At 53.2% G+C, this 16,164-nt stretch overlaps 1 protein-coding gene across 2 annotated transcripts in view; it reads right to left on the minus strand.

The window, feature by feature from the left end:
• Positions 1-617: 617 nt before the first annotated feature.
• The window catches only part of QRICH2 (glutamine rich 2), a 53,466-nt gene continuing 37,919 nt past the window's right edge, over positions 618-16,164 (minus strand). Inside the window, exons 15-20 of one of the 2 annotated variants that reach the window (XM_074971072.1) lie at positions 15,690-15,791; positions 13,874-14,086; positions 10,738-10,903; positions 6,057-6,144; positions 3,768-3,894; positions 618-1,912 (exon numbers count right to left, since the gene is read on the minus strand). In XM_074971072.1, coding sequence (XP_074827173.1) covers positions 1,723-1,912; positions 3,768-3,894; positions 6,057-6,144; positions 10,738-10,903; positions 13,874-14,086; positions 15,690-15,791 — 886 coding nt within the window. In that variant the 3' untranslated portion in view covers positions 618-1,722. The remainder of the gene's footprint in view (positions 1,913-3,767; positions 3,895-6,056; positions 6,145-10,737; positions 10,904-13,873; positions 14,087-15,689; positions 15,792-16,164) is intronic. The other variant, XM_074971073.1, reaches the window with a different exon arrangement.

Raw genomic sequence — 16,164 nt, forward strand, 5'->3', positions numbered from 1 at the left:
GCCGTCTGGACTTCGGTTTGTCTTGTTGTGCTAGGGCAGTCCAAGGCACTCTAAGGCAGCATTAAAGCAAGTGGAAAAAGAGTCCTCTCTCTCTCACAACGCTAGCTCCAAATGAGGATCAAACCAGGACCAGAGCCATGGAGAGGATGAAAATGAAAAGCAGGCAGCTAGGTTAAATGCAGCAGGCAAAAAGTGCATGAGACTGAATCAAGGAATGGGGACAATAGTGCAAGAACCTAGATGCAAGCCAGGAGGATTAAAAGGTGGGGTTTTCCTGTCTGTTTTCTAGACATCTGTCTCCCCGGCTTTGGAATTATTTGTAACCCTTCATAGTATTCCCTTGCATTTGTACAGCTCCACAGATCAAGGGATCTCAAGGGGCTTCATGCATGGATGAAGTAGACCTCACAACAGGGACTTTTACAGATGGTGGAAATGAAGGCATACAGGAGCGGAGGGGTCCACCCAAGGTCACACAGTGAGTCAGTGGCAGAGCGAAGAATTGAACCTGGCTTTGACATTCAGTCTTGTGCCTTATCCACAGGCCACCTGTCCTCCTCAAATCACTCAGCACTATCACCTCCCTCCCTCCCTTCCTCCTCACCGACAAAAGAAAACAAAGGGCTGGGAAGTTTAGATTACATTAGCTGGGGCGGGCGCCCTTCACCTTGTCCCCCTGTCTGAGGGCCAGGCACTCCGGGAAGCAAAGACCTGTGCGGGGGAAAGAGCAGTTCTGATCAGAGAGGCCTTTGTATGCACCGGATGAGGAAACGACAGAGCACCAGATTCTTTTCTAATGACTCCTGGAGCACAGGCACTGCCCTGCTGTAGGAAAGACAAAGCACGTAGCCCCTTGCTTAGAAACCTCTCTTGCCAACTCCAGTCTGAGCACAGCTGCAACAATCCCATGGTGGATCAAGCACGGTGGGAAGGGGTTGGGAAAGGGCAGAGGGGAGGCAGCTACCCTGGTGCACAATCCCCTCCCTGCCTGCCCCACAAACCCTGATTTGACTTCTAGAGGGACCAGTCCTTACTTGATACGGAGTTCAGGCTTTTCCTGCATGAGGGCCGCACTAGTTGTTTGCTAGGGGGCTCCCCAAGGGCCACCGCCAAGGTGTACAGAATAGAGCAGACTGTAGCCTACCCTCCTCTTCAGTACTAAGGTGCATCTTATGAAGACTACAGATCCCAGCATGCAGTGTTCCAAGTAGCTACTTAGGGCCCGTGGCGAGCCACAGCTCTCCACCGAGGAGGACAGTTGGCCGTGGGGGGAGAACTTTGGGCTGCATTCTGCCCTGGTGCTTTTCACTCAAACAAGTCAACCATAGTCCAGTTTCAAAGATCCCCCTTCATGCACATGAGGTGCGTCGGGCTCTGTGATACGAAGGACAGTACAAGATCCCTGGGGCTGAAATGAGCCAGTGTCAAACTGGCTTATGCAGAAGATCTGGTATTTGCAAAATCTACTCAGGCAAAGCTAGCAGCACCGAGGGGAGGATTTGCAAAGGCCAGGGATGAACCGTTTTCATGAATGAACGTGCTGCCCACCTCCTTTTAACAGTGCTGTTGCGTGGAACAGCCCTGGGTCCTGTTTGCCGCAGGCACCGCACAAAAAGCTCCCTGTTCCTATCGCCGCGACACATGTACACAGCCTCCTCTCTGTTCTGCTCACTCTTTATTGCCTGGCTTCCATCAGCGAGCGCTGCTTTCCTGCCATTGCAGTCACTGTAACTGCTCAGCCGATCGCCGGTGCATGGAAAGGTCCAGGTGAAGCTCTAGCGTTTCTTTCTCCTGCATGGGAGAATCCTCTCTTGCCTCCCCAGGGGGAGATGTTGAGGTTGATAGATGGGTCAGGTCCACCCGGGACAGTCGACCCTCTGATGACACGGGCCTGTCCTTTAGCGACCTAGCTGTACCTACAGGGAAACATTGCAGACGATTTAACTGACGGATTATCCAGCTATCTGATTCTCCGTGCATCCTGGGCCATGTCTCTGTTTCTGCACTCATCACCCATCCAGCCTGCTTTCCCAGTCCCTCACTTCCTGATCCTTTCCCATCCAGCCACTTTTCCATCCATTCTTACATCCAGCCACCCTCCATTCGCCTACCTTGCTTCTATCCTTCAACTATCAGTCGTTATGCCTCTGTCCACCCATTCATCGACATGCTCTTCTACAAATCCATCCATCTCCCCTATTTTCCATCACATCCTAAGCCTGCTCTTGACATCCACTCCATGTTTGTTTATTGAGACCCCGCTGAAGTGCAAATTAAGTGTGGGGCTTCAGTGAAGCAGAGAATTTGTCCCTCTGAGTGAAGTTCACCCCAATGCAATCTGTTATTTCACATATCTATTGATGGATCTTTTCCTCCATCCTTGCTGCTTTCAATCCATTTGCCCAATCAAACTTTTTTGCCTTCTTTCTTTCCATACCCAATTCTACCAAGCTAAACACGTGCTCTTCCTGCTGAAGGCATGTACATTGTCAAATGCTATGTGTCTCTGTTTTAATGGTGGGAGGGGAATATTGCTGTCAGCTGTGCTGAGAGGTTCTGTGCTTTCCCGGCAAGCTCTTCACTCAGTCCAGATTCTATTACAGTTGTTCTAGCCGATTGTGTTTTAAATCATGGCTCAGATCACATGGTTCTGCAGCATCACGCAGCTCACCCTTACCAAAATGAACAGATGGATGGGCTGACACAGGGACTGCCAAGAGACCCCAAATCCATCCATCATCAGGGCGTTTTTATAAAGGACGCCACTGAATGCTAGTTTAGAAGAGTCTGCAATGTTGGTCCCCAGCACCAGTAAGAAGCTTGGAATCAAGATCACGTCTTTCCTTCTTGCTTTGGGCTGCAGGCTGCCCTCGGCCATGTGGCGCAGAGGGGTCAGCAGGAAAGGCCCTGCATCTGGGGTGGGGAGCGCTGCTGCATTCCCCCACAGCCCATCTCTCTAGCTTCCATATGTGGCCCTTTTCAGGGTGGATGGACCAGAGAGCAGCTTCCCCTCCAGTCGGAGTGGATTGAACCAGCAGCGTCTCCCCTTCTACGCAGCAAGCATCCCCACTGGGTGGGGTGTTGGAGCAACTGCCTGTGGGGACTCGGGAGGATGAGGAGCAGCACAGGGCACTGGGGAGGTTCCCACCTGCAGATCTCAGGTGGGTGGGCTGAAACACCTGCATGGGGCTGGGCAACCCAGCCACATCCCTGATGGAACGGCAGGGGGGAAGCTTCACATGTGACTGTTCCTTGTCCCTCCGTGGGATTTCCCCATGGCGGGAGCAAGGGCCCCAGTGATTCTCTCCCCCCCTTCCCCCGCACCCCCTATTTGTTTACAGAGCCTGTTGGTGTCCCAGGGGTGCTTTTATTTCCTGGTTGGCTTTTGTCATCGCTGATGTTCTGACAAACAGCCTCAGCCCTGTGATGGGAAGTGGGTTTGTTCTTTACCTCGTGCCCCCTCTGCTGGCTGCCTCTGCAGCAGCTGGGCACAAATACTCCAAAGCTAACTGTGGTTAGTGGGGACTCCAGAGGCAGACTGGTGTGTCTTGTCCCTTGGGGGCGCGGGAGAGAAGCCTCCTTGAACCCTCCTCACCACAGCGTCTACACAGAGCCTGGCATAACCTACCCCAGCTCCAGGTGGGGGGAGTCTCTGCTAGGAACAGAGGGAACGAGACAGGGGATTCCACTAGGAGCCTCTCAGTAGCACATGCTTATCAGAGAGTAAATTCTCAGGGGGCTCCAGCTCCCATCTAAACCCAAGCGAGGTACCTGAATTGCTGGGGGAAGACAGTTTGGCGCTCTGTGGGCGTGCTGGGAGGCCGGCTGTGTCCACCAGGGTCGACTGCCGTTGTGATGAAGACCGGGAGAGCTTGGGTTTGGTCTTCAAAGGACCTGATGGGAAGCATATGTGTAAGTGGAGGGTTTCAACAGTTCCTGGAGCCACAAGGTAATGGTGGCTCAGCTACTGCAGAGGACTGCCCATGAGAGAGCTGCGCAGATCTGAGATGGGTGTTAGCTTTAGACATTCTGGGCTACATACATCCCTGATGGAAACTCCTAGACCTGGTGGAACTCCATTCAAGTCAGTGACCTGAGAATCTACTGTCCAAGGACCTTTCATGGTAGAGTCTCTGTGGGACCCCATTGCGTGGGGCCACACAGCGGAAAGCCACCCAAAGAACAGAAAGCTGGTATGAGTGGAAAATAGCAGATCACAGTGTATTTCACCAAGTACAGTGCACCTTGCAGAAAAGCGTATAGGAGAAGTAACACAATGCCTCGTGTGGAGTTTACCAGCACTCAGTGCTAGGGAGCAGCTAGTTGAGAGGGGGCTGCATCCCCTGCTCACATGGAATCAGTGCTGCAATACTGCCTGGCGCTGTTACAGTGTCCTCTAACCCAGGATCTCAAAGCTCTTCACATACATTAATGAGCCAAGCCTCAGACAATCCCCCTGCCTCCACCCCACTAGGAAGCTTTATTATCCCCATTTTACAAATGAGGAAACTGAGGCAACGAGCATGCAATTTCCCCAGCCTGCAGCAGAAACAGGAAAAGACCCCAGAGTTCTTGCCCCTTCATTTCCTTGGGGAAAGGTTTGACCTGATGCGTTTGCTGAGCCCCTTGGGTACTCTCCTTATTCCTGGGGATTAGCATGCAGATCTGAACACGCACACACTGCTCTGCCCTGTCAAAACCGCCACCCACCTTGGGCACGTTGTTATGTAACTGGCAAAGTCTGCAGGAGAACAGATGAGCTACCAGGACTGAAAGGGAAGGACAAGTTCATTCAAGCTGCTGCTGTCACCTGACAGTGATTCCAAGAGAGGAATGATGCACACAAGCACCAGACGGGGAACGCTTGACTATTGACCCAGTTATCTCCTATTTTTGATTGGCTCAGTCGCATGCTCTGGTGCGGTGCCTTGGCTACTGGGGGGGATCCCCAGCACCCCATGAGCCCCATTGGCTGCTCTCTGACCCCTCCCCTCCCGCTGTCCCATTGGCTGCTCCCCCTTACTCAGTGGCAGGACTCCACTGCCCTATGCATTCTTGCATAGGCTGAAGTTTGGCCGATCTCTGAAGAATTTGGAAGCAATTCCCAGGGCAGCCAACAGGGGGCAGTAGGGGCACATTCTTCACATCTTGCCTCTAGCCTTGGTGCACTGTGTTTGTGTGGAGGGGGCAACATTTCAGTCATGGGCTAGAGGAACAGGAAGGGTTAATGCACCATGGCAAAGCATTCTGGGTACTCAGCGGTGCTCCCTAGGCAGCCACTCTTGCCCTCTTCAATGGGGTATCCCAGAACATTGGTGGAGACTGAGTCTCCCCTGTATCCCCCGTGACAATCCCTACTGCCTTCCAGTTAGCAGGCACAGAGCTACCTCGCACTCTAGACAAAGGGCACTGGGTACAGCTTCCACGCCCCCATTGGACCCAGGATGGGAACTACCCACCGGTTAGGTCAGAGTCCAGCAGAGTGCTGAAGATCATACCTCCCACTTCCCACGCTGTTGTTTTAAGGATACCGTATTTACAGGGGTTGAGGAGAGGGCTGGAGATCATGTGAGCAGCAGATTCCACCCAAGGAATCAAGATGAAGGCTGATCCTGTGGTTCGGGTGCTAGCCTAGGACTTGGGACAAACCCCGCCACAGACTTCCTGTGTGACCTTGGGCAAGTCACTCTGTGTGCCTGAGTTCCCCTCTGTACAATGGGGATAACAGCACAGTCCTGCCTCATAGCCTGGTTGAGGACAGAAATACATTAAAGATTGTGAGCTGCTCGGATACCGAGGTGCTGGGGGCCAATATAATTACCTAATATAGACAGACAAAGGCCTCCCATCATACAGTGGCCCTTTTCAGGGTGCTACGTGGACAGCAGATCCATTTTGGAGGAATGGACAAAAGAGGGAACACCCTTCTCTGCTCTCAATCCCACATTCCTCCGGCTCTGGCCAGCATGATAAAGAAACAGTTGCATTCCATCAACAACAGGCAGGACGTGAACAAAGGCTCCCCAAAGAAAACAAACCAGGCATCCGAGACTTACCTTCCTTGACTGAAATTGATGGGAGCCGAGTGTCCATCCGCCCTTTGTAGATGTGTCCATCCAGGCCCAGGATATCCACCTCCTCATGCTAGGAAGGAAGTGCAAAGACAGAACTGGCGTTGGTGTCGGTGGTTAATGTCTGACTTGGGGACAGAGGTCTTGCTTTTTACAGAAAACAAGAGTGAAAACCCCTGGGAACGAGCTGGCTGGCATTGGCCCAGGGAAAGATTGGCTCAGTGGTCATTTATGTACCATCCTGCATGGAAACGTCATTTCAAGGTGGGGTTCAACGCAGACCAGTGACTTGGTAAGAACAGCATTGCTGGGGCCCCCAGCTATTGCTTCTCAGTGGCTCCAGATCAATCTGCTCAGTTTGCAAGTAAAACGCTAGCTTCTCTAACCACTCGCCCTCCAAACTCCACTTGGGATCTGAGAATCAAGCTGGGTTCTTTTCCATCCTCGGTCAAAGAACTTTGTTAACGGGTGTGCTGATGAGACAAAAGAGAATCCAGCTCCTGCTCCCAGAGCTATGCTGGCTCTCCAGGTCTAACAGCAGTCACAACCTGTTTCAGACACTGAAGTCAGCAGATCCGACTCTCAATGCACCTGGGGGGCAGATGTGTTGAGTAAGAAGGGGCTATTTGTATGTAGTCACTGTCCAGAGTGGGGCAACACATATCCGGCCCATGCTCTGTGTACGCATGGTCTTCACAGTCACGACACTGGTATTAGAGAGAGGGTGACCATGGTTCCCATAGTTCCATACAAACCCTGATCTGTTCTCTGAGAGGAGTCCTGCCCAGGGCCCGCTCCAGCGTTTTTGCTGCCCCAAGCAGCAAAAAAACTCAACTTGCCGCTGAACGGGGAGGCGGAATCTTGCCCGCCGAACACAGAGGCGGAGTGATGGTGCGGCCGCCGACCGAAGAAGAGTCGTGTCCCTGCTGCCGAATTCCCGCCAAGCGCGAATCACGCTGTGACGGAGCAGCCGCCGAATTCCCGCCGCCGCCGAGGTCGGATTGCCGCCCCAGAGCCCAACCTCCTGCTGCCCCTTTACGTTTGCCGCCCCCGGCACCTGCTTGATTTGCTGGTGTCTGGAGCTGGCCACAGAAGAGCAAACGATATTCTACCAAAAGGTGAACAGGCATCAGAGACATCAGGGTCTGAAATGTACATTAAAGAAAATTACACCCAGGTGGCCAGATTCTGGTCTTGGATCCGAAAAGGCTAATGGAGGTATTCTGGATTTACGCTGCTAAAACTGAGACCTGGGGACTCAAGAGTTCCTAAACCACTTAGGAGCTGACATCATGTTGATTTTCAGGGGGCCTTAGGCTCCGAACTCACTGCTAACTCACCTAGGCATGTTTGAGAAGGTTATCCTAGATCTGCTGCTTCAATCTTGCTGTCTCCACAAAGCAACATGTGGCATATTGGAAAGGGGGTGTTAATATTTCATTGTAAAGACGCAGGAACAAAACCTTTCCCCTTGGCAGGTGGAAGGGAGGGGAAATGTCTCATGACAGATACTACTTGGTTTATTCTTAACTCTGGAAGATGCTCAAATATCTTAGGGATTTGCACAATACAGGCACCTAAACAGAATGGAGTTGGCTCCAACCCCAGAGGGTTATTAGCATTTCTAACCTCCATTCAGGCAAAGAAGAATACCTGTTCCAGACCCCCACGCAGCAGAGTGAACAGGTTCAACACCCTGCAGTCACCTTCTTTCCCTTCTGCAATGCTCTCACGTATTTACTAGAAAACGTCAGTATTGCTCGGGAATGCTGCCCTGCGCTGACCCCTCTGTACCTAGGGCACCGTCCACAGGAAGGAAATCCACACGTGCGCCGATACATCGAGGTAGTATCAAGCCCGAGTGTGGATGTGCTGCACCGATGCAGAGCGGGCTTTGCACCTGCTGTAAAGTACATCAGTGAACGATGGGCTCAAGCTACATGGGTACATGCCCAGCTTTGCATCAATGCAGCGTCGCTAACTCATGTAACCACATTGAGATAGTAGGAATTTCCTTAATGCAGGCAGGGCCCAGGTCGCTACTCCGCCCATTAATTCCTCCCTCCCCCTCCAAGCCCCTTCTCTTTGAGAGTCCTGGATAGTCCATCTTTCCCCCCACCCCAATTCTCTATCGCTGTTACCCTGTCCTCCTAGCCCAACCTTGCACTGTTACCCCATCCCCCTCCATCACACTGCTCTGTTTGCTCAGATCTGGCAGCGACAGGCCAGGGGAGGTGAAGCGTGTGTGAGGAGGCTCCGATGCGCATTCCCAGGGCTGAGCCGGCTCTGACTGATGGCAGTGCGCAGGAACCGGGCATGTCAGCACACCGTGCAGGGCCTTAGGGGGGGCTGTAGGCACCTGGGAACGCCCTGACTTTGTGTCCCTTTTGCAACAGGCGCCAACCCCATGTCTGGGGTGTTTCCAATCACGGCTTTCTTTCTCTGCCCCCACCCCCACAGGGAATTAATTGTGGGCTTGTACATGCACTATTAATAGGGGATGCAGGGACAGACTTCTCTGACCAACTTGGACTTTACGGGGTGGCCAGGCCTGCAAGGGAAAAGATCTCCTGAAAAGCAGCAGGAGCAATAAGAACAACAACCTCTAGAGCTCTTACATAGCACTTTTCAATTAATAGATCTCAAAGCGCTCCACAGGATCATTGCCCCCATTTAACAGATAGGGAAACCGAGGCACAGGGAGGTGACGTAACTTGCCCAAGGACACCCTGAGCCCGGGACAGAACCCAGCTCTCCTGAGTCCCAGTCCAGTGTTCTAGCCACTTGGCCAGTCATGACAACAGGCCTGGCAACAGCCTTCATGCAAAGCGCTGGAGGTAAAGGCACTGCAGAGGGGTGACGTATCTGGGAGGCAGGTTCATATCAATGAGCAGCTGGGGAGATGTGGATGCAGGGTTCGTGGGGGGCAGAGGGGAGGCAGTGTATTGCTTCCTGCTTCACTCTCAGTGCTGCCATCTTTGCCAAAGGGATCATCCTAACTGTCTAGTCTGACCTCTGGGGACCTCCCTGGTCAGGAGCGGGTGGAGCTGGGAATGAGAGGCAGAAGCTGGAGCATGTGCTGTCCCTGACTCACTGGGGAAGCCAGTGGGGGGTTATTCTGCACCCAAGACTGGGGTGGGGAAGGGTGGAATTTCTTTAGAAACTGCTAGAGAAGCTAGAAAACAAGCTCTGTTGCTCAGAGTCTCTGGGTACTAGGGATTCTGGAGAGTTCAGATACTCCAAGCCCCTCTGTATTCAGGAGGTACTTGGTGAGGAACAAACAGTTGGATTCTCAACTACTCCAGTACCATACTTGGGGCTGGGATTTGGGGGATAATGTGGCTTCATGTTCCCCTTATTCTGGGGCTATTGCTGGATCTGCCTGGTCCCCAGTATAAACTGGAGCAGCCTCAGGGCTCCTCTGACTTCTACTTCCCACAGCCCCTAGGAAACCAAGAGCAGACAGTGTGGTGTACCCCAGGCAAGCCTCTTGTCAGTGTAGAAACTTCACACCAGCTCTGCACCAGCCAGAAGGCCTCCTGCTCCCCATAGGGAATTCTATGGGGGGGTTTCCAGCCTGTGTAAGGCCCCTTTACAGTACCTAGGGTGACCAGACTGCAAATGTGAAAAATCGGGACGGGGGTGGAGGGTAATAGGAGCCTATATAAGAAAAAGACCCAAAAATCGGGACTGTCCCTATAAAATCGGGACATCTGGTCACCCTGACTGTACCAGGGCAGCACACACACACACAAAAAGGCTTTCACGAAGCTGAGACCTGGCCCAAAGGGTTTCCTTCCCACAACATTTCCTGCGTCTCCTATTCCTGGAAGAGCTGGTGATTAAAAAGGCCCGGCTAATACTCACACTTACCAGCCCTGACCACTGTTTCTCGTCCAACCGCTGTAGATACACACAGGGCACTGGCTAAAGGAAGATTTCTAAAAAGCCTTATGTTGCCAGATGATTCAAAAGCTAAATTTCCCAGTGGAAACCACAAAAGCCTGTTTGGGTCAAGTCAGAGACTTTTCCACTGCGATTAGCAACACGGGTAGCAAAAGCCGGGTTGCTGTGGTTTAAGCAGTGTTTCCTTTAGACCTGCTCTGAGCAGGGTAAGATGACCTGGGACTGAAAATTCTGGCAGCAGCCCCATCTATGGCTCAACATTACTGCTACCATGGAGCTGAAGTGGAGTTAGCAACCAAGGGACGTCTTTGCAACACGTCCCATGTGTAGTCAAGGCTTAAAAAGAAGATACATTTTATTGACTCAAAATTATTAGCATCTTGTATACAAGATCCAGATTGGCTCTGGGGCCATCTGACCTGGGATTGTACCTAGGAATATAAAACTGATTTTCTTGTGATCCAACAGCTGGAACCGAGGTGGAGGGGCCAGCCCCATGTCCTGGACAGCTCTCTGGGTACCACCAGCAAGCACACTGCAGACTCCAGGTGGGGAACCTCTGGGCCTGGTTCTCCCTTGCCTTGCATATCCCCGGAGCCCAGTGCAAAGCGAGAGCACTGTACACTTCTGTCGTGACCAGGTATTGTTTGACACCTGCTTTGCACTGGTGTCAATGGTCACACGAGGGGTGGGCCAGTGCAGAGTCAGGCCAGCTGTGTTCCTGGTCTCCCTCCCTCCCTGCCATCCCAGTCACTGATACCTTCATCACTGTCAGCATGGCAGTCTCCTCGGGATGCACCGGCACACACTGGGCGATTTGCTGCAGCCGTGTGTAGCGCCTGTAGGGGTAAGTGAGGGTGTGGCTGCCGCCGCAGCGCCGAGGCATGGACAGGTAACCGTATTCCGCCATCTCCGCCATCTTGTCACTGTGGGACAGTGAACAGCAACGCTGCAAACTCAGCCAGCTAAACAGCAGAAGGCCTCCCCGACAGCCAAGCTCCAGGGCACACTGCAAAACCGAGCTGGCTTCTGGAGTCCAGGCTTTCCATCTTTGTAAGTTACCATAGAAACAAAAGCCTCCTGCTGCCACGCCCCTGTGTTACCAGTGACCTGTGATGGGGAAGTAACTGGGTGTGTGGCCTTTATTGCTACTTTAAGAGGGACAAAGAAAACCTGAAAGGGGTATGGCTCTTAAAAAACATTCTGCATGTCTGTAAACTAGACATTGCTAGCTTGCCTATCCTGTTTTTGCTGTGGACAACTGGAGACCTGGTAAGATCCTGACAGCGGAGACACCATGAAACTGATGCTTGATTGGTGAGAGGGGACGTTACTTTTGTGCAGCCTATTTAGAACGACGGGCACATTTTTGTTAGCATCCATTTAACTCAAATCCTGACAAACACTTGGGGGGAAGTGGTCTTTGTTAAAGTCTCAACACCTTCCTCTCAGCCCCTCATTTATGTGCTGAGAAAGCTCGCAGGCCCTCTGAGATCCCAAACGAGTCCCTCCAACAAAACTAGGGACTTGACATTCCTGATCTTTTCTAAGGAGAAAGAACAAACAAACAAAAAAATCTTTTCAGGCACTAGCTTCTCCTTGTAGGTCACCTTCAAAGGATGTTGAAAGTGACCCCTTTCAGGGATGCTACCATGAGCATAGCTCTCCTGGCTGCTACTGCTGGAACCCCACACATGGACACTGAGCTAGCTGTGAACTCCATGAAGAGCACAGGGACAGGGAAAAGAAGAGACTGGAGAGGGAGCTGAGGAAGGGACAAGGAGACTTGAGCTGGGAGCGACAACCTTCTAGTAGCAGGCAGTTCTTGCAGCTGCCTGTGCATCCATACAGTAACACGGTAGCAGTGGGGAGAGGGGCCTGACACAGCTGGGACTCAAGGCCTGGGTATTAGGCAAAGAGAAACACTTACCCCTCAGGACAGCCCTTTGGACTCTTTGGGTCTCCTCTTATTCTCCTCTGACCTATAGAGAGGGGCCCAAGCTGCCAAGTTGGATCCAAGTTCAAAACTTTCCCCAAAGTCTGGATCCAGGTTTTCAGCTCAGCCTGCTGGAGATGGGGCTGTGAAGCTTGGCTCCAGATCCGAACTGCTCCATAATCCAGTGTGTTCAGGTCTGGATTTGTGAGGGCCAAACCCTCTGGCTGGAGCCAGATGCAACATGGGTAGGTGCCAAACAAACTCCTCCCACACACACTTCACTCCAAACCTGGGCATCTCCCAAGCAGACCCCACCAGTCATTCCACACTACGGGGATGGCTCAGTCCTGACATGCTCTGCACCCTCAGCTCCCACTATTTGAAATGGGAACTGGGGACAAGAAACCATCAGCCCCTCCCAGGATCAGGCCCTTTGCGAGGGACCCCGTGTGCAGATGGGACGAACTCAGACTCATTTTCATTTGTGCCTGAATAACTCAGGCCGGGGCCTCCGGAGGAGAAAGGCCCATTTCCCTGAGCCAGGGAGTCATCATCGCTACAGCACTGGGGTCGGTGAGGTTTGCTCATCATCAGGCTGCTGAACTGCAGACAAAGGGAGACCTACACACGCCAAGAAGTCCCACAGCGCGATGTACAGAGCGGGGCGCAGCCTGGGGACACCCCCAACTCTCAGGCCCAGGCTCAGTCCCCAGTCTGGGTTGAAAGCAGCACAAACCACATGGCAAACCCCAAAGGCCGTGACAGACACACAGATCCAGGGTCCCGGCAGCAGAGGAGGCTGGAGTCTGAGGCCCGCCTTATTGATGGTAACTGATGTTGTGTGCCTGCCCGGTAGTGCATGTCTGGTGCTGTCTGCCATAGCGAGGGTCTAATGATCAGCGCTGTCAATCCGGAGTGGGGGTAAGGGAGTAGGTCTGGGGCAGAACCTGGCCAATCTCAAATACAGCAGTTAAAAGCACCCAGGCTCTCTCACAAGAGGAAGATCCATGTGAGTAGCTGCCATGAAAACAGATCCAGAACGGGCTTCATCACAACTGGAGCCAAACAAATATTCCCCCCCTCAAACTCTTCTGGTGTCTAAAGGCCAGTTTGACTACGAGAGGCTGTTTCTGAGTGTGTGTGCCCCCCCCAATGCTTTATGTATTTATCAGCCCCCACCCTCACATGCTATCCCCTGTGACCAGATTGGACCCCGTTTGTACCATGATTAGTATGCGCGCCACCTAGGATAAAAGTCTATAAGAGATATCAACGGTCATGCTTCAGGGGCAGAAGCCAACTGCTAACCGTTCAGGATTACTTAGGAAGGAACTGTCCATGCACCAGTCCACTGGAGGGTTCATGCAATTTCTTTTGGAGCATCCGGTACTTGCCACAGCTGGAGACAAGATACTGGACTAACCGGACCATTGGTCTGACCCACTAGGGCAAGTCCTGTGTGCCTACAATGCAAAAGAGGGCCTGACCCCTGGCTGGTCACATTGCTTGCTTTGCTGAATAGCTAACCCTCCTCGGCCCTAGGACTCTCCTGCAGCATGGTACCCTCTCCTCGGGGCGGCCTGGGGGGAGAGATCTTCCTCGGCGGGTACAGAGCATAGCTTGTCTGTATCTGAGAGCAGCACTACAGAAAGGTCAAGACACTCCACCAAGGGAAGTAAGATACGTCCAGCCATGCTCAACTAGCCAGGAAAGAGGGTGAGAGTCCCTCCCAGATGCTCCCTCCACAGGCTCTATATTGCGTAATGACTGGGGCCGGACTGATGACTGCCCATCGCCTGAGGCTCTCCTGGCTCTGTACGCAGCAGGTATGACGTTACCCTGTCAGCAATCCCTGTGGTGAATGCAGATGTGCCCGAGCTCTTCGTGTGGGCAGGGATAAGAGCCCCCCTCCCCCGCATGTCTCTGTCTAGATACTCACTACTCAGACCTGCTCTCCTACCGTTTGTTATACTGGTCTGGGCTGAGACACTGCGACTGCATTATCTCCCTGATCATCTGACTGCTGGCCTTCGCCGAGCCCCCGAAGTGGATCTGCACCTTCTCTATGTCCATGAGCATCTTGGAGTGGATGCTGCGCAGCTTGCCAAGGCCCGCGCTCTTCTCCAGCTGGAGCGCATCCAAGCGAGGGTAGGGGCTAAGCCCTAACTTCAGACTGGGGCGGAGGAGGAGATGCATTCAGTGAGAGGAAAGGAAAGGAGCGGGGATGCTGTTAGAGCTAATCCCCCAGCCTTGCTCACACGACTAGTCCCGTGGGCTTTAACGGGGGCTGCTCACATGCGGAAGGGAGGCAGGATTGGGCCATTACAATGTTTGGGGAGTTGGATGAGGACCCCGAGGACAGGTGAGCCGGGCTGTACCAGCCCATTTGAATCCTGAGAAAGGTGGCTGAAGCCCCACTCCTCGGGTGGGGGCACAGCCACAGACTGACCGCACTGGAGACTGAAGTCCTCTAGTCATCTGCAAAGCAGTGTTAGCAGCAGAGCAGGCTTCCCCCATGCAGATGCAGCCCTGTGCAGCCACGACCCCTCAGATCTGAGAGGGTATTTCACTCTCCAGGACTTACTCAGCTCTTTATCTCCTGGAGGAGACTTCAACCAGATGGGGCCACTTGTGCGGGGTTCTCTCCTGTGGATACATTCCACGGGGCTGAGATCCCACAAAACTCATTGCACTCTGGCTGAAGTGATTCGTTCTCTGCCACAGAAGAGAGTTTTGGGTTTCCCTGTTCGTGTGACATGGGGCTGGGCATCACCCGGCAGCGAGTTTGCAGCTGGGCTCATGCCCACAACCTGCTATCGTCACAGCTGGAGGATTTACAAAGGTTTTATTGTGCAGGGTTGTGAGGCCGAGGGGAGAAAGGGTCAGTTAACTCCTTGCAAATGTCTGCAAGGCCAAAGTCTGCTCTCACCAGTGCAACCCCCAAGGAGATCAATGGGGTTGCTCCATGTAAGATCCTAGGGACATCCCCATTTGATTCCTGACCAGGACTTTTGAACAACCAAAGCAGTGGTCCCTAGAGAAGCCATCCCAGGGTTTACACTGAGCCCAACCTGTGCTGGGGCAGGACCTTGGGAGTTCAATGACTGCTGCCTACATACTCATGCAGTGCAGACATTTAGGTACCTCATCTCAGTGCCTTGATTTATGGGGCAGTCCCGTAATCTGGGACATAACACACAGGTGTTCTGGAGAGCAGCAGTGGCCCCTCTACCATTCATAACAGCGTGGATAAATTCCCCTCCCTCCTCTCCATGTCCCGGGCAGGTGTAGGGATTCCAGCTCTGGGCTTCAGGAAGCATGGAGCGAAAGGAAGCTGCGTTCATTTAACTAGCAAACGGCAGCAGGACAAGGCTTCGGTGCACTGAAACCCGGGGCAGGAGAGTGGCCATTCTCCCTAGGAGAAGGCAGTCACCCCTCTGCTGGGAAGAGCAGGCCTGCAGTAGGGTGACACCTACAGCTGCCACATTGGGGAAAGGGGGTTGGGGGGAACCATCCCCACCCTGCTAATTCCAAGACAGCCGGAAATGGAAGGCAGGCCTGGGAAGGGCCCCGCCTGGCTGGCTGGTCCGAGCTGCAGTTTGTTGCTCCAACCCAGTCAACACCAGAAGCTTCTGCTAGCAGAGGAAACTCTGCGCTGCCGCCACTCCCAGTGGCGATGGAGAGCTCTCCCCCCTCAACCCCCGTTCTCCGGTCCCCACCCACACGTGAATCCCAACACTAGGAATAAAGGCCCCTCCCTCCCGCATACACCATACCTGCGGGTGTGCTGCCTGACTTGCTCCAGTTCATAGACGGTGTAGGGCCGGATGGAGCGGTGAGATGGTAACCCCGGCACGGAGGGTACGGTCATGATGGTCCTGGCGAGTCAATAAGCAAAGGGGTCAGGGGAAGAAGAGGAGAAAATCCAAACATCCCTGGTTATTAAATCCACTGCCTGGCATGTCTGGGGTTTGCCACGTGTCCCGGGAGGGAGATCTCAGCCCCTCATTTATACATGGTGCATGATCACATGGCGCTGGAGCTGCCCTCCAGCAGGGGGTGTACGCGAAGCCTGGAGAACGAGTCATGGATTGAATTGACCTCTCCCATTACTGCTCCAGGGCCAGTGCTAGGAGAAGTTTACTGGGCCCTAAAGCATGGATGGGGGTCAGCACCACAGAGACTCTAATCCCTGCAGTAACACCTTCATGCCCCTCTGGCAGTGTAAAGGGGTCTGAAAGTGGGCAGAAA

The sequence above is a fragment of the Natator depressus genome, chromosome 14 (genome assembly GCF_965152275.1).
Source record: "Natator depressus isolate rNatDep1 chromosome 14, rNatDep2.hap1, whole genome shotgun sequence".
Taxonomy (NCBI): domain Eukaryota; kingdom Metazoa; phylum Chordata; order Testudines; family Cheloniidae; genus Natator; species Natator depressus.